The 26,682-nt window shown below is 44.0% G+C and overlaps 1 protein-coding gene across 1 annotated transcript in view; it reads left to right on the plus strand.

The window, feature by feature from the left end:
- The window catches only part of NPC1 (NPC intracellular cholesterol transporter 1), a 310,606-nt gene that overhangs the window by 204,274 nt on the left and 79,650 nt on the right, over positions 1-26,682 (plus strand). The window contains exons 9-18 of the mRNA XM_078687419.1: positions 889-1,115; positions 1,197-1,297; positions 4,575-4,677; positions 13,966-14,155; positions 18,128-18,310; positions 19,382-19,496; positions 19,986-20,113; positions 20,210-20,350; positions 22,818-22,907; positions 23,841-24,031. Coding sequence (XP_078543545.1) covers positions 889-1,115; positions 1,197-1,297; positions 4,575-4,677; positions 13,966-14,155; positions 18,128-18,310; positions 19,382-19,496; positions 19,986-20,113; positions 20,210-20,350; positions 22,818-22,907; positions 23,841-24,031 — 1,469 coding nt within the window. The remainder of the gene's footprint in view (positions 1-888; positions 1,116-1,196; positions 1,298-4,574; positions 4,678-13,965; positions 14,156-18,127; positions 18,311-19,381; positions 19,497-19,985; positions 20,114-20,209; positions 20,351-22,817; positions 22,908-23,840; positions 24,032-26,682) is intronic.

Here is a 26,682-nt window from a genome sequence, read left to right on the forward strand (position 1 = left end):
GGCCATTAACTTGCAAGTCACTGCAAACTATTTTAAGTTAATAGATAGATGGAGGAAACCTAGCAAAATGAATGATATATGTTTGTAAAAAGCCCCCTCTAGACCCATCAACAAAGATGGGAATAATCTTAAGATTGAATCATCCGCAATAACAATTAAGGGATTTGGAAATTGTGTAGTGATGTAATCTATTCCCCTTTCCAAGGCTTTTAAAATATGTATCCTCTAGAGCGCGGTCTGAAGTATGAGTGCATGCATTTATAAAAATCAAACTAATAAACTTAGCTCAAGAGGATATAATTGTACTGCTCAAGCAGCAAAAACTCATCTTACCTAGTACTGTTTTGTTTGGATTGATGCATCTTTGTTGATGTGCCATAATCATGGTTGTGAGCTCTAACACATTTTTTGTAGCAGACCAGACCTGTCTCTATTGTGCTTGTAGTTGATTCCAATGCAGTGTTGTCATGATTCAGAGAGATGCTGACAAGGACATAATGGGACATGATGGCATAGAGCCTGTGCAAACACGATTTTTAAATTAAATAAACTGTGTGTGAAAGTCCAGGTTTTTTTATGTGAAAGGTGAACTTTAAAAAATGCTAAAATTATTCAGGGCTGTAGTTGCTCTTTAAGAATTGTCCTTTTTATTGATGTTTTATGGTTACATTGTTTGACACCTTAGTTTTAACTTACTTCACTTTTGCTGGTCAGAAGTGCTTAGTTCTCAACCTACAAGTGTGTTGCTTTTATCTTGAGCTAACCTAAAGGCCTCTGTTAATCTTTTGTTTTTCTTCTTTTAAAATATTAGTTGGATACAGTTCTTCTTGTATTTTATGTTGTAATCATTTGATCTCACTAATTTGTGACCGGTTTTGCTTGTTTCAGGTTCTTGACTTGCAAAACGCAATAGAAGGCATAACGGCATACTATGAAAATGAGACTGTAATGTTGAAGGACATCTGCTTGGCCCCTTTGGCTCCCTACAACAACAACTGTACCATTCTCAGTGTACTAAATTACTACCAGAACAACTATCAAGTACTCAACCATTCTATCGGCGATTTCTTCTACACTTACGCAGACTATCACTCTCACTTCCTATACTGTGTTCGGTAAGCTGTTTAAAATTGCAATGGCTTGTTGCTTGTCTTCATGAGGCCTCACACTGACCATGCATTCTTGCTGTTTTCCAGAGCCCCAGCCTCACTAAATGACACTACCGTCCTCCATGATCCCTGCTTGGGTACTTTTGGCGGACCAATCTTCCCATGGCTAGTGTTGGGTGGATACGACGGTGAGTACTGTGTAATTTTCCCACTGTGCTTTTTCAGCAAAGGCTATAGCTGGAATTCATTTTACAATTAAGATACAAACAGACAGAGCCATGTAAACACTGTTATGCATGTGCTCAGAGCGGTGCAGAGACTGAGGCAAGCACACAACAGTATGTAGGTCGCATATTATAGTAATGACAAAAGTAACTCTTTTTGTAACTCAATAAAGTAAAATGTAGAGAGAAGGCTCATGCCAACTGACGGTTTGTGTGGAATAGGAAAACAATGAAGTAGTCTGCTGCATTTTAAATTGACTTTTCATATTGAGTAAACTAAATTTGAATTCACCCAGACCCAACGGATAATGGTACCTAACAGATCAGAGACTAAAACAAAGCCAGACTTGGTGCCCCAACCGAGCTATTGATGGGAGTTTTGTTATTTCTGTTCTGAGTCTTGTCATATAAGTAATACCTTCCAAATTTGAAATGTTAATCACCCAGCTGTCTACTACTTTCTGGGAAATGTGTTTTCCCACAAAAATAACAAAAATCCACTGGAACAGGTGTACAACAGTATAAAAAGACACCTAGTATTGTGGAATTAATGTCACTGTCCTTGGTGTCGATGTTATGTTAATACCATTTATTGAGCGCACAAATACCTGGAGGTGTAAACGTGAAAGAGAGAGTTTGCTGGAGGTTTTGCCAAAAATCACAATTTCTGCTTCACTGAAAGAACCTGATATGTACCAGCCCAAACAACAGAATACATTGTAATGGTGAGCATCTGGAATGGAACTGAAAAAACGACTGATCCATGAATAGCTCACTTGGCTCCTGACATATGAAATTTTGTTAATATGTTTGAGACCTTAATAAGTCCCGTTGGGCTTGTAGATCTAAATTTACTTGGGCTGAAAAATGCCATGCTGTCTGTCAGAACTAGGCACGGAGCTTCAGCACTGCTCCCATATTTGAGGCATGCTGTGATGGTGGGAGTGATATAATAATAAGGGAGCTTGTAAAGCGCCTGGTTATGCCAGATGGCGTGTCCCCGCGCTATAGTGAGTAGCTGAGCAACCCCCCCCCCATCCCTGCAGATTGCAGCGTGCTCCCCTATTGTCGGAACAGGTACGTCTTGAGCTCTGATCTAAAACTTCTCTCTGATGGCTCCAGCCAGAGCTCAGTGGGAAGTTCATTCCACTTTCTGGCCGCCAGGAGCCTAAAGGACCTTCCACCCATATGTGGTCTTCTTAATGCTCCTGCTCAGAGGTGCAGACACACTGGGGCGAAGAGCGGTCCTGAGACCCAAATTTATTGTGGAGACACTGGTTTTGGAAGTGAAAGGCCCCGAAGCCAGCGTCCACATACAAAATGGTGCTACTCTGAGTCTTTACCAGGAGGGAAAGTCACCTGAGAGTGAGAGAGGTCTTACAGGGGTTGCACTGATACACTGATAAAAGACAAGGATAAGCCATATGCTTTCTAGAGGCTCTTTGAAAAGTCAAATATGTGAAAGACTCCGCCACCCACTGTGCAATGATGTGGCAACAGTGTGAATGGAATGCCAGAGATAGCCACACCAACTAGGGAACATATTACTGCAATGAGCTGAAACAGTTTGTGAGTTTCCAAGTAAGAATGCACATCAGGAAAAACTGAAGCATAATTTCTGAGCAGTTACCTACCAATGCAAATGCGCCTAAAGAAGCCAAGGGCAAGGAGGCTCAAGAAAAGGAGGGTTTTTGTTTGCTTGTCGTGACTGTTCCCCCCGTTGTAGGGCAGGAGATAGGAGCTGAAAACAAAATCATGCAAACGGAAGTTAAGTTCAAAACTGGAGGGAGTAGTGAATGACTGTGGGGAAGATCTAAGATGAAACAATACATACATTTGAACAGTGAAATCTCCACAATCGCTGTCCTAGAGCTTAAAGGTACAATTGCTTGTAAATGTGCCCCTTACGACAAAATTGAGCGACATCAAGGCTCTTTCCTCTAAATGGAGAACTTCATTTAAGATGGAGGTATAGTCACCAATTTTCCAACACGCATCATTCTGCTCACTGCAAATAATAGATGAGCATGGAAGGCCAAGGCCCACGTCTTTAGAGAACGGCTTTGTACGGTATTCTATTGTTTGGTGTAGTCTATATTGTGCTTCTTTGAACAGTATTTCAACTGTGTGTGTATGATGTTACCCGTTTAGCAGCTACTACAGACACCATTTTGTGACTATGCAATGTGTTACATAAGCTGGGGCACTAGAGTTTGCAATTCTGAAATGTGTCCTGGATAATTTTAGATTTGCCGCCATTGCCACATATTTCCTGATTTCAGCAAAAATGCATTAAGTTTCTGGTTAAAAAGGATAAAAATTACTATTAAAATGTGCCTTGTCTGTTACAGCACAGTGCAGACCTCTTGCAAAGGTTAACTGGTCACTGGTTAGATGCTGATTGATGTAGTCCGGTGTTCAATTGGTACTTATGATGTGAAGCATTTGGCCAAACAGTATTAGTGTGTGTTCAAATGACAAAATGGTGAAAATCCTCTCCAAAGAGCATGCCGCATTATGCTGCGCAATTTTCCTTTCAAAGGGGCTCGCCATTATGGGGGCAGGTAGTCCCTGTAAGTAAACACAAAACACTAATTAGATGACCATCTTAAGATCAGGCTTGCACTCAATTTTTAACAAAAAAGTTTAAAAAAAATTGTCTGATACACTAAAAATGGGAAGGAGCAATTTCTACGTACAGTGCATAAAGAATTGAGTGTGCGATGAATGAGTGTATTTTTTAGATGAAAAATACTCCTTCGTGCAGTGCAAGAAGCACTTTACATGAATTGGAGTGATAGACTAAGCAGCCAATCGTGTCTGGCGAGGGAGTAATACTCCATTGTGCCCACTGCAAGTATATTTAAGAATCAATAACACAACGTTTTTTAATAGCTATTAAAAATTATACATTAAACATTATACATACATTGTCTGTTAGACAAATCTAAAAAGCAGAACTGAGATTTATTTTCTTAGTGGTTTGTTTATAGTTGAATACGTACGATTTACATTGAGGGTGAAAAGAGTACTCCAGATTCATGCATGGCCATTGTTTTATCCTCTGTCTGAGTTCTGCTCCGAAGAATATGGTTTGTGTCTCAGATATTCTTCTTTTGACAGCTTTGTTACTTAAATTCACTGCTTCGCTCATTCATACCCTTATGCTGAATACATATGTGTAAAGTTTACATTTTATCAATGTTGCTGTTCATTTCTTTTCCCTTTGACTTGTATGTAGAGGAAAATTACAACAATGCAACGGCACTTGTGATAACCTTCCCTGTGAACAATTACCACAACGACACCGAAAAGCTGAACCGAGCCTTGGCCTGGGAGAAAGAGTGAGTTGATTGTGATGTAGCATTAATTTGATGAAAGAGAGTAAACTGTTCACCTAGGGGATCCCCATTGAAAATCATGAGCACTGAATAGTCCTGCCCATGTGCTGGGATCAGAGAGCACTTCTTTAACACACATCTTCTTAAATGTAGACATTCGCCATACTCCAGGAAGGCCAAGCCTAGGACATGATTTTGGTAAAAAAATGTTTTACAGCCTATAAAGAAGGCTATATTGGCCGATTACTTTAATTAATATTTTTTTTAAAATGTCAAAATAACATTGATAAAATAAGAATATTTCCCAGGAGCGGAGTAATTGTTTTCTTATATATATCCTTCATAAACCTATTTTTAAAGAAATGGAAAAGAAGGAATAGGGCATCGTAGACATATATTCTACAATTCTGTAGTTCTAAAAAAGCACACCACGCCGTTGAGGGCTCATAGCCCTCCAGTGCCCCATCCCATCATGCCCAGCAAGATTACAGTAAGAAACGATTCCTTATTTAGGCCTCAAAGAATGGTATCGAAATATGTTAGTGATGTTGTACTAAACCGTCATCGAGCATAGTTATGGACCACAGACCTCACAAGGGACCTTTTCATTTGTTTATTATACATAATTTTTGCACTCCAGCACTTCGAATCCTTTGCTGAAAGGGCTTTGTACATATTTAGAAAATCATGTTGTGAGGGTGTGTGCTTTATGTAATATGGACAAATTCTCACTGGCTGTTCTGTCTCTCCTTTTAGAACTTTGTTCTAAAATGGCTGACACTGCTTATCTGCATGGGTGCACTTGGAAGTTCTGTCCATTTATTATAGAGCAAGTGAGATGCCTGGGATAATTAAAAAGTTGACAACCATTTTTCCCTCAGAATGCATGTGCTTTTACACTACGGAGCAGTATGTGAGCCAGGCTCTGAACCTTTGATGGCACATTTATATTCATGCTGAAAAAGCAACAGACTCCTATTTTTACAGTAACCCCACATATAATCTACGCCCACGTCACCATCATGACGGTGATCTCCTACTTTGAGGTATCTTAATTTTCATGCATCAGAAAAAGAGTTCTGTTTCAACACATAGATGTTTGGAAAAGAAGATATCTCAGAAGCATTTTTAATGGATCGAATAGAACGTATTCTAGAATAAGCAGTTATTGAAAGTTTGGTTTGGAAAACAAACACTGTAATCTGGATTTCTTTGCATACATACTACACTGGAAGTTTTCCAGCAGTTGTGTTGCTGAAACTGAGAAGTGATCTCCTCCGTAAGGTGCTTAACGGTTTTCCCTTCTTGACCCCACAAAGTCTAAAAGCACATCTGAAGTCCTTAATAGTTTTAACAGATTAAGAAGCAGAAACGATTTGACTATTTTTGTTCTTATAGACCTGTGTGTTCACCATGTTATTGCATCGTGAGCAGATCGGTTTAGTAAAACGTCATCAAGGGTTTGTTTAGTCTATATTCCCTGACTGTAAAGGCTTAAATAAGATAATTTTAGAAGTGAAAGGGTGGAACTTGCCCTGGCACAGAGAGAGTAGGTGAGAGGAAAACAGTCCCTTAGAGGAAGTACAAGTACAGGTGCTTGTCCCCTTGTGTTTGGGTGGTGATTGAATAAATCCAAAGGGTATTTGTACTGAAGGTCAAAAATACTAGAGCAGATTCCACCGTAAGAGAAGTCCCAGGGAAAAGTCTAATTAGCAACACCTGATGGGAAGCTCAAGTTTATCTACAGATCCCTCTGAGGGCGTAGTTTGTAATCTGTTTTTGCTTTGCTGCCTCAACAGGCGGGGGTGTCGGTGCAAGCACAAATATAATTGCGTACCCTTCTGGTCATCACTTACTGGTCCCGTGATCTCTCTTAACAAGTTGAATTAGTATCTTTTTTTTTTTGGTTTTTTTTTTTTGTTCAAAAACCTTTATTTGAGCAAGCATAGAAAAATACAAGGATGGGCCTACAACCTCACGGGCTGGCCGCTAATAAAAAGGCACGAAGCATGAATCAGAAATGTACTCCCGTGGCCAGGTACAAATCAAGTACCAAGCAGTACTCCCAACATATCACAGAGCAGCTTGAATTTTTATTTTATACAAAAAGAAAAACAAACACTAAAAAGGCGAATGCACAGTAATCAAGGTCAGCCCAAAGAACGGAGGGGATGGTCTACAAGCAGGAGAACATATCAAGAGCCCTGAGGCTCTAACAAAGTCGGGGGGGGGGGGGGGAGCAGCGGGGAGAATCGGAAATTCACAAAACAGTATGAAAAGGTTCCGGGAACGCTCGCCTAGGGAGATAGGACAACATCAGTAGTGCCTACAAGGGGAGGGGTACAGAGATCCCCACGATACTCATTCCACTGGCCCCAAATCCTCGTCCACGCCCTGGGTCTGCCCCTGGCCACATATACGGTCTTCTCACGAAACATGGACCAGTCCATGTTGTCCTCCCATTTTGAGACCTCAGGGGGCCTGGACGCGCCCCATAGTTGCGCAATGTCCCGTTTCGCAATCATGTAACCCAAGGTAGCCCATCTGGTCTGGGCTACAGAGTAGTCAGTGGGCTCCCACACATTCAACAGACACCGTCGTGGCTCCGGCCGTAGGTCAACACCAGTCACAGCAATCATCACCTCAAGCACAGCAGTCCAGTAAGCCACCACGACCGGGCACTCCCAAAGAATGTGTAAAAAAGTAGCACTCGACCCACAACCACGCTTACATAACCCATCCAGGGAAAAGCCCATCGTCACCAGACGCGGACCAGTGACATATACTCGATGAAGGATTTTAAGTTGAACTAAACGGAGACGGGCAGGAATGGCTACCTCCTTGGGAGAGGAGAGCGCCGATTGCCAATCCTCGTCGTCCAGTTCCAACCCATCGCCGACCCAAACCTCCCGAAGTCGGACCAATAAGTCCGCCCGAGTATTGATCAGCTTCTTATAGATCAGGGAAATAGTGCTATCAGGCAGATGGCCATCAAGGACACGATCCTCGAGAGGGGAAGACTCGGGCAGGGCCTCGTCAGGAGTCAAGACTGAGGCGAGGGCGTGTCGGACCTGCAGATAACGAAAAAATTCCCTACCATTCAAACCGTATTCCGCCTGGAGGGCCTGGAACGACTTCACACTACCTTTCGACCACACATCACCCACCTTACATATCCCAATCATATCCCAGCGGTCAAAGCCCTTAGTAGACCAGAGACACCCCAAACGTTCCGAGGCATAAAGCGGCGTCGCCAGTGTCATTCGATCCCCCCAGCCCAAACTCACATTCGCGGCTCGCCACACAGTTGCTGCAATCCTGGACGGGCCCACAAGATGGCGCCCGGCTGATCGAGAATAAAGCACTCTATTAAAGTCCCCACCCGGCAGCTGGAGTCTATCCATCTCGAATGCAGGATTTCGATCCGGCGAAAACATCACGTGATTAATAGCAGACAACTGGGAAGCCCAATAATATCGCTTGATATCGGGGAGCGCCATGCCCCCGTCGTACCAGGGGATGGTGAGCTTCGCGAGGGCAATACGTGGACACCCGTCCCAAATCAGTTGTCTTTGAAGACTCTCGATCTCTCGGAAATAGGTCTTGGGGATATCGTCATAGGAATTCTGTAGCGCGTAGAGGAACCGCGGCAAGGACATCATTTTAAACAGAGCCGCCCTGCCCAAAGGAGACAAAGGAAGCTTACGCCAACGGGCCACGTCCAGTCGCAATCTAAGCAACGGGGGGAGGAGATTCCGCTCAAATCGGAGCGAGGGGTCCAGCGTAATGAAGATCCCTAAATATTTGAAGCCCGACTGGACCACCTGGATAGGAAGTCTGCTAGGCAATGGGGGTAAAACACCCGAGAGAACATACATGCAGGACTTGGCCCAGTTAATAACGAGGCCCGAGTTGGCACCAAACGAAGTGAGAACATCAAATAAAACAGTCAAAGATTTACGCGGGGAGGTGAGGTATAAAAGAATGTCGTCCGCGTAAAGCGAGACGCGGTCCTCAAAGTCCGGTGACCAGCGAATCCCCTTGAGCGAAGGTTCCCATCGAAGCCAGGCAGCTAATGGTTCCAAGGCGAGTGCAAAAAGCAACGGAGACAAGGGGCAGCCCTGACGGGTACCCCTGCCAAGGGTGAAAGGGGTCGAAACTCTACCATTTACCACTACTTGCGCCAGAGGTTCAGCGTACAATAACTTGATCCAACCAATAAACTCAGGCCCAAAACCAAATTTCTCAAGAGCCGCCCAAAGATAAGGCCATTCCACAGTATCAAAAGCCATTGAGGCATCCAACGACACCAAAATGGCCGGCTCCGTCAGAAGCCCCGCCCTCGCAATCGCACCGTGGAGACGACGAAGGTTAAGAGCCGTGTTGCGATGCGGGATAAATCCGGACTGATCCGGATGGACCAAGCCACCAATGACCGACCGGAGGCGGGACGCCAGCAGTTTCGCCAATACCTTGGGCTCAACATTCAGCAGGGATATGGGCCTATAGGATGAACAAAGGTCCCGCGGTTTACCATCCTTAGGGATGACAACTATCGTGGCTAGTCGCTGATCATATGGGAGAATACCCCGTTCCCGGGACTCCAGAAACATGGCGCGAAGATATGGCGCCACTCTGTCGGGACGCAACTTGTACAGTTCGATTGGCAACCCGTTCGGGCCCAATGCTTTGCCCGAACGGAGTGAACGGATGGCGGTAGCTATCTCATCAACAGTAAAGGGGGAATCCAACGCTACACGATCCAGGTCGGAGAGACTGGGCAGAGCAATATCACGCAATATAAGGCGAGCGTCAGCCACATCCCTCACAGACACAGGGGTATATACCACACGGAAATACTCAGCAAAACAGTCAACTATTCCAATCGGGTCCGTCACACTCTCACCACTCAAAGATTGAATCACGGGCACCACACGATTAGCTCTCTCCTTCTTATCCAGCCATGCCAGCAATTTACCCGCTTTGTCCCCCACATCGTACAAACGACCCTGTTGCTCCCGAAACATCACTTTAGCAGCATCCGTGACCATAGATTTATAGGCAAATTGTTTCAGACCCAGGGCGTGGAGTTTCGCAGACGTAACACCAGATTCCAAAGCATCCTCCAATGCAGAGATCTCCCCCTCAAGGTCCACCACCTCCCTATTCCTCGCCCTCTTAGCTTCAACAATAAGGGAGAGGGCCTGCCCACGAATCACCGTCTTAAAGGCCTCCCACAGGGACACAGCTGAGGAAACCGATCCCTCGTTATCCAGAAAATATGCGTCCAAAGACTGAAGCAAAAGGCTGCGGGTCTCGGGGGAGGTAAGGTACCACGGATTGATGGGAGCCACCCGGCCCACTGTCTCCACTCCAACCTCAAAGCGGAGCCAGAGCGGAGAGTGGTCAGAAATACCCCTGGGCAGGTGTACAATCTCACGCACCGCTGGCGACTGAGCCGCAGGCATCAGAAAATAATCCAGCCTAGATAGACTCCCATGGGCCCCAGAATGAAAGGTGTATTGAAGCTGAGTAGGATGTAAAAGCCTCCAGCAATCCACCAGGCCAAAGGTATCCAAAAACCCACCCAACCACTGTTGGGCCGCAGGAGTATCTCTAGGGGGGTGGCGATCATGGAGACCGGAGATCACCGAATTAAAATCACCAGCCAGAAAGAGAGTACTATCAGGGAGGTCCAACAACACACGGCCCAAATCGGAAAAGGTAGAAGTTTGCAAACCGGGGGGCACGTAAACAGGGAGAGGGCACGACCCTCATAGCGACCCACAAGGACAGCATATCTCCCTCGATCATCCTGAATCACATCATCAATAGCTAGGGGGAGGGAAGCCCGAACAAGGATACCCACACCCCTAGAACCCGAGGTGAACCCTGAATGTGCCACGAGGCGATATCCCCACCTATTCATCGCATGACAAACATTGCCTACCAAATGAGTCTCCTGCAGGAAAACAATATCAGGAGATAAACGTCGTATACATTTCAACACCACACTCCGTTTAATACGATCACCCAGACCGTTAACGTTCCACGAAACAAATCTCAACCCGCTACCCCCCATCCCACCCAATAAAGCCAAAACCCCCCACCAATGAGCAGGACACAAGAAACATCATCAAATACAGGATAAAGTCGCCTTGAAAATAGAACACACAAACAACGAACTTCCCAACCGCCCACCCCCCAAGTAACAACAAAACACCCCCCACCCTGCACCCCTGCAAAAAGCTAAAAAGCCACCCCAACCTGCAGTGTGCCTGTCGCCCAAGAACCCCTATTCTACACAAAGACCCCGGAGGAGGAAAGGCTCCGTCCCACCCGCCACCCCGATCAAGACCAATAACGAGAAACAATCATACATCAAATCACATAAGCAGTAGAGGAACGGAGGCATACACTCCTGGAAAGAGATAATCAAAACAAGGCACCAGGCAAAGACGAAATGTTCAGCTCTCTACACCACCTTCAGCACCGCCCGGGTGGGCATCGGACTCCGTCTCAGGAGGTTGGCCAGGCAAGGAGTCCAGCCAGTCATTCACAGCATCCGGCCGATCAAAGAAGAAAGTTCGGTCATTGTACTCAACCCGCAGCCTGGTTGGAAAAAGCATAGCGTAGCGCATCCCCATGTCTCTAAGACGCTTCTTAGCACCACGAAATCCCATCCGCTGCTTCTGGACCTGCTGGGAAAAGTCCGGATAAAAGTTCACCGTGGCATTTTCAAAGGCCACCGGGCCCTTCACCCGCGAGGCCCGCAGGATAGCGTCCCGATCCCTATAGTGGAAAAGTTTTGCGACAATAGGTCTCGGCGGGGCACCTGGCTTACCCTGGCCCCCCGGAACCCGATGTGCACGCTCCACTGTGAAAAATGTACTAAGGCCAGATGGAGAAAGGTGGTTTAGGATCAGGTCTTCAACCAGGAGATCAACCGAATGGGGTTCTGGATTCTCCGGAACACCAACCACGCGAACATTACAGCGACGTGCCCTGTTCTCAAAATCGTCCAGGCGCCGGGCCATGAAATCGTTCACCCTACGGAGATTGCCAATCTCCGTCTGTATCTCAGAGACGTCCGCCGTGAGGCTGGATGACTTGATGTCCAATGACTTCACCTTCTCATTCGTTTTTGAGAGATCGGCCCGAATTAAGTTCACATCGATGGCCACGGTGTCAATTTTGTGGGCCAAGGTTTCATATTGTTGGCCTATCGACTCCCTCATGCCAGAAATGGCGCCCATGATGTCCTGCAAGGAAGGCTCCGTCGACGCATCCACGACGTGGTCAGACGCACTGGGACCGGGCAGGGCAGCTCCGGGGGACCCCTTAGAGTGGGTATAACGGTCCATGACGTTAGATTGGACCGGACCCCCGCGCAGAGGTGTCTTCGTCTTCCGCGTCTCCCGGTCCCCTCTGCCCGCCATTTTGGAGATGCGTCACAAGGAGATTCACCAGGGTCAACGGACCGGGCACCAGAAAGGGAGGTTTCGGGACCAGAGGACCGCAACAAGGGCACCACTAGGACAGGGACAGCCAAATAGGAGAATAGTCCAGCCAAAGGCCCGACAGCCGACTCGTGCCTTGGACCCAGCTCCGGCCTGATCCTCTCGCCGATGTCCCAGTCAGAGGCAGAATCGAAACCGAAACTTAAGAAGGGGACCCACAAGTCCAATCCCCCTGCCGTTGTTGTTCAACTCCAAGACGGCCACTGAACCTCACCCAGTCCCGGGCGCCCCTCAAGGGCGGAGCCCAAAAGTTCGAATCACCGTAACTCAGGCACCCGGTGTCAAAATAAATTTCTGAAAGGTCCAGGTAGATCAGCCCAACGTCCTCTAAACAAATCCTCGTGAAAAATCAGGATTTATGCAGGATATTATGCCGGGAGCGGCGGGGGTCCGGGGAGCGCTGTGCTCACGCGGCCATCTCGGATGCCCGCCAAGCTCCTCCTCCTTGAATTAGTATCTTGACTGGGAGGAGTATCAATTCACCGTGGAGGAGTTTATGGAGGGTCTCCCAGCAGGTGTGGGAAGTGGGTTAGGTCAGCGAATGAGTTCATCTACTGTCACATTGAGGTACCAATGAAGGGTCTTTGTGGGGAAATCTGCCTTGGTTTCCAACAGACCACTGCAGCATGTGCACTGGGATGGAGCTGTGACGCAACAAGAATTGTGGGTGCGCTTTGTTTATTTAATAGCACTGCTTAGGTTTTCAGTGGGGAACTAAAGGTTTGCTAGGTGGGATGTCAGGCCCAAGGCCCACACCATTGATATGTATTTTTCATTAGGAGGTGAGATGTTTTTCTCTTACGAGGAAAGGAATATATCCAACTGTAAGTAGGTCTGTAAATATGTAGACATTCCCAGAACATGTGAATTATAAGTATACTCTTTTCATAATAATGTGTTTATCTGGTTATTCATTGAAGTCGCTGCCAGTCACAAATTAGTTAGGTCTTATTGGACCATCCACCCAGTATTGAAAGTATTTAGGCCGTTGTCACCCATAAACGAGGAGACTGCTCTGAAAAGAGTTCTCCTCTAGTTCACCAGTACACCTAATGTCTCCCTAGGTGTTGAGGTACCACTGCAGGGAGTTAGTTACCACGCCTCATTACCGCTTTCCTTTTTCAGAAGCTGCTTCATATTACATTAGTACATAATTATGTATGGATATAGTGGTACCTACAGTGCTAACTTAGCTGGAAACAAAAGGAACAGTGATGCACATAGTGAGTGTGAATACTAAGACAACCTAAAAGATTTTGCACAGAAATGGAGGGGATGCTGAGTTTCCCAAGTTCCTCTTGGTGGGATCACCTAGTGAGGTTGACCAGGTTGGGGAGGGGTTGGGGATGTCAAAGTCTCTCTTCTGATTGGAGCTGCTTCTTCACGCCATGGCTTAGTCTCACTCTTGGTTACCCACACATTTTGGGCAACAGTGTCTCTGCCCAGCCCAGTGAATGCAGGCTTCTGGATATTACAAAGGATAGGAAAGCTGCAGGAAGGCTTGCATTGCTCCTGACCATCTGTGTACGGCCTGCTCTATTAACAGAGGTGTAGCACTTTCAGTCTCCGCGAGCATTGGACATGTTTGACAAGTACAGCGTTTACTGTACAAAAGTGCTGAGGAAGCAAAAGCACTGTCGTTTGATTGTTACCAGGTACAGACTACTACAGTAAATGTGTCATAACTATGTATGTACTTAGGTTTAAAATACCAGCTTTTAATGGTACCTTTTTTCCCACTTGTAAATCTATTTTCTGCTTTCCTCCTCAGATTCATCAGTTTTTTGAAGAACTACACTAATAGCAATTTGAGCATTTCCTTCTCTTCTGAGCGGAGCATCGAAGATGAGCTAAATCGTGAAAGCAACAGCGACCTGTTCACCGTTTGCATCAGTTATGCTGTCATGTTTCTATACATATCGTTGGCTTTAGGAAACATTAGAAGCTGTGCCAGGCTTCTGGTAAGTGTATTTTATAAAATTCTGTCCATCTTCTTCCTAAATACAGTTTTAACTGCTCGGTAAAGAGGTACACAAAATACATAAGTCATCATGCGCTTCTATGACTTGGCCACTTCAAAAGTTAGAACTGTATTTTCAGAACGCAAATCTTGATTCACTGTATCAGGATTTGCATATTCTATGAATGTGAATCCATTCCATGATACAGAAAATTCTCCTGTCCTGGTGACATATGCTTTGTATAAAAGTGATCAAGGAGAGGATGGGGCGGGTAACAGGGTGACCTCAGTGCAAATCCTTATGCAAACCCATAAATTTGAACCTTGTTTACATCCTATGTTTCTTTCTGGACCTACACAAAACAACCATTGAAAAAGGTAGAAGTGAATGTTGTTCCAAGGTGGGAAACCGAAGGCGACGCCCCCAAATGTATGCAGGCGCAGCGAAAGGGGGTTCTCTTATTGGAATATACTATACTTGCTCATAAGGGAAGGAGAAATTTCACATTTTCCTTTTACTTTCTCATGGAGATTGGCTTCATGATAAAGAATCTGCAGGAGAGAGTGATGAAGTAGAAATACTCAAGTTAATTTTCACCATTCGCAGAGATCCACGAGTACTCCATGGGATTTTTGTAAATCGTATAAAAACGAGATAAGTACTCCAAAAATAGGACGAGCCCTACAAGGAGTCGATTTCTTACTTTTTTTCTATTTTGTGAATTTTTATCCCTAATGTTAGTGGCTTGTTTGTACTAAGGTGGAAGATGAGAGTAATTTAGGGCAAACTCTTTTTTCGTATTTCCAAACGAAGTAATATTTCGTAGGATCTAATTCCTGTTCTTTTGCCTCTCTCATCCTGCTCTTTAATGTCTCCCCCCACAATGGTCTTGTCCTCTCTGGATGTGGAAGGAATGTGTTTTGTAGAATTACATTTCGCAAATGGGTTCTGGAAGTTTAAAAGACATGCCATGCGAAGAAATATCCGACTATATATCTCATGCAAATGAGAATAGTATTAATTTTGATATTGTGTGAAAAGAACTTTTATGTCTATCGCAATATAATTTTTTTGTGACATCTAAAAAAAACAATTACCGTGGTTTGTTGAATCTCATTACTCTTGCCCTAACCAGTACAAATATAATTATATATGTCTTTATTCTTATTGTAGCTTCAATTCGTTTCGGTTCTTCTACTCTCACCTAAGGATGCATTCAAGGTTTTTTTTTTCTGATAAGTTTTTATTGGTTTTTAAACATGAGACCTACTGTCCACATTCCATTGCATTGCGCAAGTATTCTGCCAACTTCCCGCTTTGATTACACAATGTGTTAGTGTAATAATAAGAAAGAAAGTTTGTCGCCTGAGATAGCAAGACTTACAATGGAGTTACGAAAACAGGACCAGAACCTGTTAGAGCACACAAGGAATAGTAGGTCTGTTATCAACGTGGTAACTAGAACAGTTCCCTTATGGCTAGAGTCAGGACTTCTGTGGTGACCTGATGAGAGTAGTCAGTATCCCCCGGGCAGCTAGTATTGGTCATAAGAGATACTGGGTTATGGTTTTAGGGACATCTTTGGTCCTCTTCTCCTTGGGCCGGGCGGCTGAGTGCAGAGATGTTCTCAGGGGCGGGTTTTCACGACCGGAGACATCCGCGGTAGAGGGGTCCTGCACAAAGTTGCTGCAGTTGAGTTAGGAGGACCACTGTTGGCAAAGTCAAGGTGGGCTTAGCCTCTCGAAGGTCTGAGGACCAGGCACTGTTGGCCCTCTTTGACTCTGTTTATGGGGCACGGGTGTGGGGATGCTTTTCGGTTTCGGTATTGGCGGTCCTGAGTCCTCACAGTTTCTTCTGAGGTGCCCTCAGGGATGCAGGGGAGCAGCTTTACTACTCGGGGAGTTGCTGGGTCTTGGGTGGAGGACTGGCAGCCCTCCCTGGATTTTGGAGGCACAACAGCCGCAGGATGAATTGTCTTTGGTGAAGTTGTCAGGGACAGCAGACAGGCCGGAAGGGCTGGCGCCAAGTCAAGTTGCAGGTCCTTTTTTCTTGCTTTTGCGGTCCTTCAGTGTCTTCCTTTGAGGTCGGCAGGATCTGATTTCCTCGTGCTAGAGATCCCCTAAATACCAGATTGAGGGGTGTTAGGGGAGTGCGGAGTTGTAGCCAATGGGCTTCTTACCCTTGAAGTCATGATGCCCCTGTTATGCCCACTTCCTGTGGCAAGTGGGCATAACCCTGTCCCAGAGTTCCTAATTCTCCCATCACCAAGATGGCAGACTTTTAATTTCCGTGTCCACATCAGGTAGCTCACCTTAGGGGTGGAACAAGCCTGAGGGTGACAAGGCTTCTTTAACTACAAACTTTCCTGCCTGTCCAGGCATCAAATGGGTCCTGATCAGGGGAGTTGGCATCCCTTCACCTCTGAGGGAAGCCAGATTTGCATACCAATAACGGCAGGCTCTTTGAAACTCCCTGCCTTGGAATGCTAATTTATAGGCCATCCTACTGGACGGGGGTGTAAAACACCCTCTGCTTGAGGAGGATTTGCTCCTGACCTCCCAAGAGCATGGGCTCTCACCCCTGGTAGTCAGATTCTCGTCTGTGGTGGCAGACTGGTCAGAGCAAGTCAGGCAGCACACTAGTAGTCGGTAGACTTTCAAGGGGCTCACCTCCAGGGTACCCTTTGTGTGCATGTATTGGCTCCATCACTGGAGTCAGTGTGGGTTTATTGATGCAAGATGTTTGATACCAAACATTTTTGGTTTCAGTGAACCGTCATTTGAAGTTTTTTATCAGTTTCCAGCACATGCACTTTAAAATTACTTCCCTGCTCATGTGTAATCTCTAAGAATGGGCTTAGACATTACAGGGGCAGCAGATATGTTCAGATATGTAGTATAGTGGACCCTGCCTTAGGTCTGTAAAGTCTACTGTAGGGGTGGCTTACTTATACTGCATGCAGTGTCTGTAGGCACGGCACACAGGGATGTGTGCCATGCCATGTTTTCACATTTGGCTGCACCAAGACACAGTCTACAATGGCAGTCTGCATGAGTTAGGTGAGGGGGCCCTTAGAGTGGCACAATACATGCTGCAGCCCTTAGGCACCCTCTTTAGTACCCATGCCCTGGGTTGCCGTTTGCCAGGGACTTACAGGGTGCCAAAGGTATTGACAATTGGGCGAACAATTATACAGTTTTAGGGAAAGAGATCTGGCACTGGGGTCCTGGATAGCAGGAACCCAGTGCACTTTCTGTCAAAATTGCATCGAATACCAGGCAAAAAAGTGGGAGTGACCATGTCCAAGAGGGGCACTTTCCTACAGGGAGTCAGTTTCCAGTTCACAAATTGTATCGATCCTTAGATTCCTTACGAGTTATTCAACTTTTTAACTGCTGAATGGGAATAGGTAACGAAACCTCAATAGAACTAAACACAAATGTGGCTATGTTGTGCTCATTAATTGCTCTTGTTTTGTTGTCTTTGGAAAATATGGCAAAATAGCACTCTTCCATGAGCTTTTGCACTTTAAAGCTATACATTCAGACAAAATGTGACTTTATAGAGGCTTTCTGAGCTGTATTTGTGCCTTGCCTCCAGTTTAAAATGGTTATATTCATGAACACAGCAGCAAATGCATTTTTTTCTGGCTTGTGTCTCCCCCCTACATTTAGAAAGTATTTTCTCCAACCTAGTAACACATTTTTAATTTACTTAGATGTGCACCAGGTATGTGCTATCATTCAGATGTGTAAATCAAGGCATAAACAGCCCTCCGTGGCCAAGTTGTTGTCTTACTTTGAGAGTGACGGAGCGTGTGTTGTGAAAAAAAATAGACCTGTTGAGCACAGCCTATCCACTTTACTTCAGTTGCTTTGAATACTCTAGTCTGCCCCGAATTGGTTATTCTCTTAGCCAGACAGAACAAATTCTTCTTTGATAGAGGAACTGTCTGCTTCTCTCTTTTGACAGGTGGATTCCAAGATCTCCCTGGGCATCGCTGGTATCGTGATTGTCTTGACCTCTGTGGCCTGTTCATTGGGCATCTTCAGCTATGTTGGAATCCCAATATCTCTGATCGTTATAGAAGTCATACCTTTCTTGGTGCTGGCAGTTGGGGTAGACAACATCTTCATCATTGTGCAGACTCTACAGGTAAGGTAGAGTTATTTATCCTGTCAAAGTCTGTATTTATCTGTAAATGTGTGATTATGTGCTCCTGTGCTTCAATACGATGTGGAAGTATAGGATTTGCAGACATATACGTCTCTTCGATCTACTGCCAAGAGATTGGCTAATTGGAAAGTAGAGTTTTATTACGAAAGACCTAGCATTACAAATAAAATGCTTTAAGCTAAGGGACGTCTTTATGAAGTATATTTTAAATAACTTTGTTTGAGGTGGACTGGCATTCCTTAAAGAAATGTACTACGTTTTATTCCTTCCTTTTTTATTTGTAACATTTCTCAAGCAGACACATTTTTACTCAAAAGGATCCCGCTAATGTCAATCCATTGTAGCCCACGTGCACACTTCAAAGGTGCATCGATTTCCTTCGCTGGTCACCTCTTGACTCTGGGTACTACGTTCACTGTTGTGTACCGACACGTAGCCAAATCATAAACGCAAGAACGAGGAGACCACTCTCCACTCGCTCCTCAGATCAGTATTTACACATCTATTCCAGTCTCTCCATTGACTTTACTGTCCTCTGAGAATTTTCTGCAAGTTTTCACACGTTAACATAGGATCCTCTGCGCACTCCTGTATCTCTTCCTCATATGTCTGCTCGCTCCTCCCCACACCGTATTGCCCCTACCTGCTTCTTTTTAACCCACCACCAATGTCAGTTACTCTCAATGCATGTGCCTCTACTTTTCATTATCATCTAATTCTGCAATGTTCTCTCTCTTTCAAAGTACTTCCTCCCACCTGAGTCCTAAGTAAAACAATACATTTTTAAAAACCTGTCCTTGAACGCCCTCATGCCTTAACACTGCATCATTGTCTTTCTCACACGGCACTGCCTTGCACTCTGCAACATCCCAGCCCACTGCCCCCACGACCAACACGGAACCTTCCAAGTAGTGTTCCTTCAAGCTAGTAAGCCCTGAAAACAAGAGAGCATGTTCTAGCTATTCTTGATTGAATGAAAAGACTGAATACGTTTATTGTCCAGAAGAAAAAGTAATTTGATTAATAACCGATTTCTTAACACTTTTACAGAGAGATGAACGTCCTCTTGGAGAAACCCTAGATCAGCAGATCGGCCGTGTTTTAGGAGAGGTTGCACCCAGCATTTTCTTATCCTCGTTCTCGGAGACCATTGCATTTTTCTTGGGTATTTATCACTAACTCTTCTTGAATAACATGTGGGTACATATTTGTTACTCTTTTCAATGCGTTCAGGCTGCAGTAAATTGATTACAGTGCGGTGACCTGTTCTCAATATGGAAGTAAGCTTGTATAAATGAAACCTTGTAAAGATGTACCACGTGGAGTGCAAAACAGTAGGAATTCAGTCTCTCATTGTAACCTGAGACAAGTTACAGTTGAGTATTGATGGGTACTGCATCATGTTTCTCCTGGACCCATGCCCAGTTTTTGAGTAGGTATAATGTAGCTTACCAAGGGCTTGCAATTACCTGAAGCATTGTTGACTCTTAATGATTTCGAGAGGCTCAGTATCTGTAAGCCTTTTTGTGGTATCCTCCGTATCCTTGGCTTTAGTTTCAGTTATTTAGCTAGTATTATTAAATTGAGGTGAGTCTGGCAACATAGAGTATTTATTGCAGTGGTCACAGTCTGCCTTCTTTTCTTCCTATTTCAGGGGCTTTATCGACTATGCCTGCTGTCCGCACGTTTTCACTCTTCGCTGGGATGGCTGTGTTCATTGATTTCCTTCTCCAGATAACCTGCTTTGTGAGCCTTTTGGGACTGGATATCAGGCGTCAGGAGGCGAGTCGAGCAAATTATGAAGCAGACTAATGTTAATAAAATGTTTCCTTTGAACCAAGTTTTCCAATGCTCCACTTTTGTTGTGGTTTCTTGCAGAAAAGTCGGCTAGATATTCTGTGTTGTGTCAAAGGATGTGACGAGTCCAGTGGTGGCGGAAGGTCGGAGAGCTGTCTGTTTGTGTTCTTCAAAAAACTTTATGCACCACTTCTGCTAAAGGACTGGATGCGGCCAATTGTGGTAAGTTCCCCAAAGGTCGATCAGTGTTTAAGCATGCTTTAGGCGAGGAAACTAAGCAGTAGATGTTTTTTAGAAGCAACCTGTGCCACTATCTTCATATGGCGGTCACACTTTATTGACACTGACTTTCCTGTTACTGAGCTGAGTGGTATTCTAAATCATAGTCCCTCATAGTATGAAAAGCAATACCCTTTTTACAGGATGAATATCGGTGTGCACACAGACATTTGCAGTAAGAGCATTACTTCACTGACAGACCTACTACGATTTGACCTTAGCCTAAGTAGCACACAGGTATTTACAGCAAACCATTAGTCTCCTTTCCCAAGACCCACTAAACCATACATGGTACCTGTGTAACTCTCCGTATAGGGCCAGTATGCTTTTCTATTGCCTTTAACTCAAAGGCATTCTCTCTGTGTCAGAAGGGGTCTTTTGCTGAGGACAATGGGCCTTTTTTTCTACAACCTCAGCAAAGACATGACATCATCACCTTCTGGAGTGCGAAGAACTATTTTCGCAGAGCTATGAGAGAGCAGGTGTTCAGGCCAAAACTAGGAGTGCTTGAAATTTGGGTAATTTGCTTTTGCATCATTACAATTTTTGGGGAAATTGCACAAAATTATACATAATTTCGTAAAATGCAAATCACCCTCCCTTCCACTTTGCAGTATGTATTTTGTGCTAAAAAAGCATGATGAACACAAGTACTGTGAATGATAGCTGCTTTTGCATTAATGCCATTTGCGTTGTTCCATTACACTAGGAGGCATAATGGCGTCATTTCATGAATTTCAGGTAAAAAGTGTAATGAAGATTTTTGCTCTGCAAATGCATCAACTTCGGGATGCTTCAAGGATACTTAAATGCTAGCTGGCACTCTGTTTATTGGCTAGGGATATGCTCTCCTTTTGTCTGCCTGGCATTTTCACTGCAGTTCTGGCTAACCTCATCATGTGTTTGTTAAATTATTTTCCTTTTATCATTGCCTAAGTGGTTGTGACAATTTTCAAATCTTACTAGCTGGTGAACTTGATACGTAATTTAACTTCTAAACTGTCTTTTACGTGGGGTTTGTTTTGCAAGTTTGCTTGAGACCAGAATTTAGGTTTAGCCAGCCATAAGCACTAGATTATATGGTATGTGGGAACCTCTATCAGCCTACCTATTGATGCAAGGCTATGGATGGGATTACGGAGCACGCATGCTGATTAGAATGGGTCCCGACAAGCATGATGTAGGTAATACAACTGTCTGCATATTAGCAAGTCGAAAGGAGAACCATCCTTTAGTCAGCTTCTTGTAGGATTTGTGTATGTATACTTTAAGGGATTAATCTAGAGATATTGTACTAGAGGGAATTAATTCCAAATATGCATAAGAGTTTATGCTCACCATGAACTCTTCTTTTCTCCATGGTCCTAATTTTACTTACATTTTAAGGCCGAGGCAGGGGAGTCAGTTGACGTGTAAGCCTTTTTCTCTACTTACCTTCCTAAATCTGTTCGCTGATTGTTGATTTCACTTTTCACATTTTGGCACTTTTATTCTCCCAGAGTCGAGAGAACTACTTGCAGAAACTCAAGTTAATGCCGGCAGTGACTAGGAAAGAGCAGACTATTTTAGCTTAACCAAGACTGTAGGGCTTCATAAGCCTATACATTGTCCTATCTTTGTGTTGTATTTTCATTTAGTCCAATAAAATGTTTCAAATCTGGAGTATTTGCAGTAACTGTGAAAGTGGCTCAATTGCCAAGAAAGTTGAATCCGCTGAAATCTCAGATATGAATGCAGTCACAAGCTATTCTGGATGCTTCTGGAAAACAAGCCATTTAGATATTTTTTTTTTTAAACCTGAGCTTATTAGAGGTCACGGCTAAAGCACATCACACACTTTTCTTTGCCAATACATAGATCAACCAAATTTCCACTTTCTTATTCTTCAGTTGTTGTTGTCCCATGCTCCGATCTCTGAAGTAAAATAAGGGTTACAAGTAACAATTTACAAAAGCCTGTAAATAAATAAGTAAATAATAAAAAATGGTTCTCATGGCAGGCTGTGGGATGAGCTCTGTCTTGAGAATAACATACAGTAGTTTACAACCTCCCTCTCGCTGCTCGAGTACTTTCGAGTTACAATTTACACTGCACCAACCCCACAGGCAGATTTTCCCATGTGGCCAGCTGCCTCCATTTCCACTGATTCTCTAGTGTCCACCAGATTATTCATGTACACTGGTATTTGTATCTGATGTTGTATATTTCTTTTTTCAATTTGTTTGGGGCAAAAACCTGTTGGGGTGGGGGGGGTTAGTGTGCAAACTGCAGTCCTACATTACTTAATTCAATTCAGGACTGGAAAATTAATGCAAATGTCACACGTCCTGCAGAGTGTTATAGACCATACGGCCTTATCCGGATTTCTGCACTTTTGTCCCAAATTAATTCTTCTGTTCTTTTCTTATAGATCTCAGTGTTTGTTGGAATTTTGTCCTTCAGTATTGCTGTTGTTGGCAAAGTAGAGATAGGATTGGATCAGTCTCTTTCGATGCCTGATGTAAGTATTTCTTGGTGAAATCTGGATGAAGGAACTTTACATCTGGCAAAGGTTTTTGTTCCTACATTTACAACACCTGTAGTTAATGCATTAATGGAACCTATAAATGTTTTTTGTTTTACATTTTTGTTCATTTGCATTGTACTTTTAAAGTACTGCAGTCCAGACTGTTTGTTCTTTCATTTTATAGAGCGCAAACGTTTACCTTGAGACCAGCTAGCACTTTGAGATCTATGCAATCTGAGGGTAGCAGTCAAGGCTCAAAGTGGAAGTAGGAGGTATTCATCCTGCATCTCAAGCTGGGGTGATCCTCACTCACTGTCAGAATGGTAGTAGATTCCGGATTCTTGCATTCTGAAAAGAAAAAAGCCCAACACCATGCCCCCCTCAACTTTTGATAACACAAATTACTTTTAGCAGGTGTTCCATGTGCATCAAGTCAGTTTGGAACATTGTGTAGCAGTTATTTTCTAGGTTGAATGCGTATGGCGCTTAGAGTGAACATTTTGTATTCTATACTTAATTTTAAGGTACCAGGGGCCAGCCTCCTTGAACCATTTGCTTCTTTTGCTCCTTATTCATTCACTGTTGTCTTGAGACATTTTTAATCAAATCATGGGTCAGCCCGCAAGATTAATTTAGTCTTACTATTTTTCTATCGGCTCTTTGGATGTGTCCGCCTAGGGACTATTTTACATCTGAAATCATTTGGATAGCGGCCCAAATGCACTTGGGGTGTGCAATGACAAAACCAACAGAAAAAAGAAGGCTGTGAAAATTCAATTTTTTTTCTAAAAGAGCTTTGCAGTTAGCCTGTAAAAATCTGTGCATATTGTGTGTAAAGTTCGGATTCCTGACGTGAAATGTCTTTGATCTTTTAATTTAAGTAAATTGTGCTGATTTGTTTCCAACTTTATCACATTTACCTTCTAGGACTCCTACGTGCTGAACTATTTTAAATCTCTTGGTGAATACCTGCACACTGGCCCCCCTGTATATTTTGTGATTGAAGAAGGGCACAACTATACCTCAGAGAAAGGGCAAAACATGGTATGCGGTGGAACAGGCTGCAACAATAATTCCCTTGTTCAGCAAATTTACAATGCAGCCCAAATTAGCAATTAGTAAGTAAAACCCTTTTAATGTTTTCTCTAGAAGAGTATGTAGCCCCTTTGTAGATTGCTATAAGGACCACAACAGGAAATTAAAGCACCTGCGCATACTAAAATATTTTCTAGGCAGCGTATAGGTGCACACCAAGCGTATAGGTGCACACCCAGGTGATAGTTGCCCACTATTACCAAAAAGATAAAGTTCAGGCAAAACCTGGAGAAGGAGGCACCCCAAGTAACAATTCAAATGCAGGTTCATTAAATTACAAAAGATACATTCAATGTATTCATTGTCAATATAATTTAATTAACATCACACAAAAGAAAATCAATTTGATAACATCACCAAAAACTATTGAATCGCCCAAATTAAATAACACAGAACTCCAGCCGACACTTGTTTCGCGACTCTTGTCGCTTTCTCAAGATTCAAGATAAACCAAAACCATAATCCAAATGCTACTGCATTCACACTCCCCAGGTCCAAATGTAGACGGAGAACTTGGATCCAGTCGGCAAAATGTTTTTTTTTTAATCCATCTTGAAAATTATCCACGTATATGTCTTGCATCTCAATAATTAATCGTCATTCTCCTCTGAAAAGACGAAAGCTTATTCACATATTTAAACCGACCCATGATAAGGTATCCGGAAAAGTCGAGATTGTGTAACTTAAGCAGGATATTCTTGTGATTTATTGTGAGCCGTATATTATCTTGACATATTGATAAGATATATAAAATAATTTTGTATGTTGACAATAAATGTATCTTTTGTAACTCAAAGACCCTCCATTCGAGTTGTTACGTGGGATGCCTCTTTCTTCAGGTTTTGCTTGAAATTCATCTGCTTATACCTAGACATGCATATTCTTACTTTTGGGGTTTAAAGGTGGCATTTCTTTCTCTCTCTCTTCTCTCTCTTCTCTCATTGTCATGTGCCCCAGGACTACTCTTGGACAGCAGTAGGAAAGCATGCATTATTAAAAATTCTTTAGTATTGAATCTGTTTTTATTGACAGAATACGAAGCAGAGAAATCAAATTGAGTCTTCTACAACCCAGCGAGCCGGCTAGTTGTAATAAGGCTGTACAAGCAAGACAATGATAAAAGTAGGGCCTCTCAATGTTAAACCCAGCAAGCCGCCTACAACCCCTCAGGGCCGGCCGCGTCTTAAGGGGGGAATAGTAACAGAGTGGTAGTGCTGTGGGCGGGCACTCATGCCAGTTAAAAACAAGATGCCAAGGGAGAAGTATGGTGACCCACCGAGGCGGTAGTCTCCGAGTAGTATTCCGTATTTAAACACTCAACGGAACAATGTGACAACGATAAAGAAATAAAAACATAACACCATCCCTCCCCCAGCCCCTCTCCTCAGTGATCAAAACAAAGGAAGGATATACATTAGCTCATGTGCCCTGGATGTTAAAACAGGTCCACCATGTCAGGGAGTGGAAGGGGACCAGTGATACGCATTCTTATGGGATGATAGTGGTGTCATCCGGAACTAATTTTAGGATGCAGAGGTATGGTGTGCAGGTTAATTCTAGGAATTCAGTGGAGAGAATAGCTAAGAGAGGGGCCCAGGTTTTGGCATAATCTTTACTCTTCCCCGCTGCTGCCATAGAAAGCTTCTCCATCACTAGGAGATTCCATAGCTGGTGTAACCAGTGTGTGTGCTCCGGTATCTTATCAGATTTCAGCCTTGTCATTATAACCCTGAGTGCAGTGTTCAATGCAAGCGCCATTTGCTGCCCCCTAAGCGAGCGCAGTGGAAAAATATTAAACATTCTTTAAAGGAAGATACTCTGAACATGTGACCCAATTTCCAAATTATATGCAACTTTAGCCAGGGTGATGGGAGGAGTGCTGTTGTCAAGAGGACTAGTTCGCTCAATTCAATAAAACTTCTCTCAGGTAAACTGACCCCAGTGGCTTAAACTGCAGAACAGACTGTGATTATGATGGTCCATATTTCAGCAGTGGTGTGGTGCTAGAGGAAATTGAATCAGAAGGCTAGATGAGGAAAGGCATAGAAATAACAGTGGAAAGCTATTCTTCAGGAAATTTGGTAGCTTTGTAATCCGCAAAATCAGTAGCAGCACTCAAAGCCTGTAATGGACTAATTGACATCTGAGCCTAAGTTAGTTAATGCAGTGGGTGCAGGAAGTGGGGGGGAATAAAACATACCTTATCGCGTCTCTCCAGTCTCTCCTCCACGTCAGGACTCGGCTGAAACCAGAAAGCACCCGGGCTCCCTTGACCAATCACAACGCTGCAATGCAGCGTTTTGATTGGTCTGAGCACCATGGTTCAACACTCAGCCAGGGAATGGGGGCCTGGGCATGTTCTCCATGCAGGCTCCGAGAAGGCCAGCCAAGCATTCATGTGCACTTGGAGTGGGCAAACCACTATTCCCCTGCTCTGCGAGCAGAGCAGCCCCCCCCCCCGCCCTGCCAGCAAAGCAGCAGAAACAAATAAAATAATAACATTCAGTTATCATTTTGTTTTTCCTTTAGTTACACTGCTTAAAAGCAGTGGGGCGATGCTCCTCTGCCTTAGCAGAGGAGCCTCTGCTGAGTTAATGTAGAGAGCTTCTACTGGCCAGAGTAAACAAATGGACATACTGACATTGACATGACATTTGCCGTCAGTCACCTTATA

Source organism: Lissotriton helveticus, chromosome 4_1, assembly GCF_964261635.1.
Source record: "Lissotriton helveticus chromosome 4_1, aLisHel1.1, whole genome shotgun sequence".
NCBI classification, from domain to species: domain Eukaryota; kingdom Metazoa; phylum Chordata; class Amphibia; order Caudata; family Salamandridae; genus Lissotriton; species Lissotriton helveticus.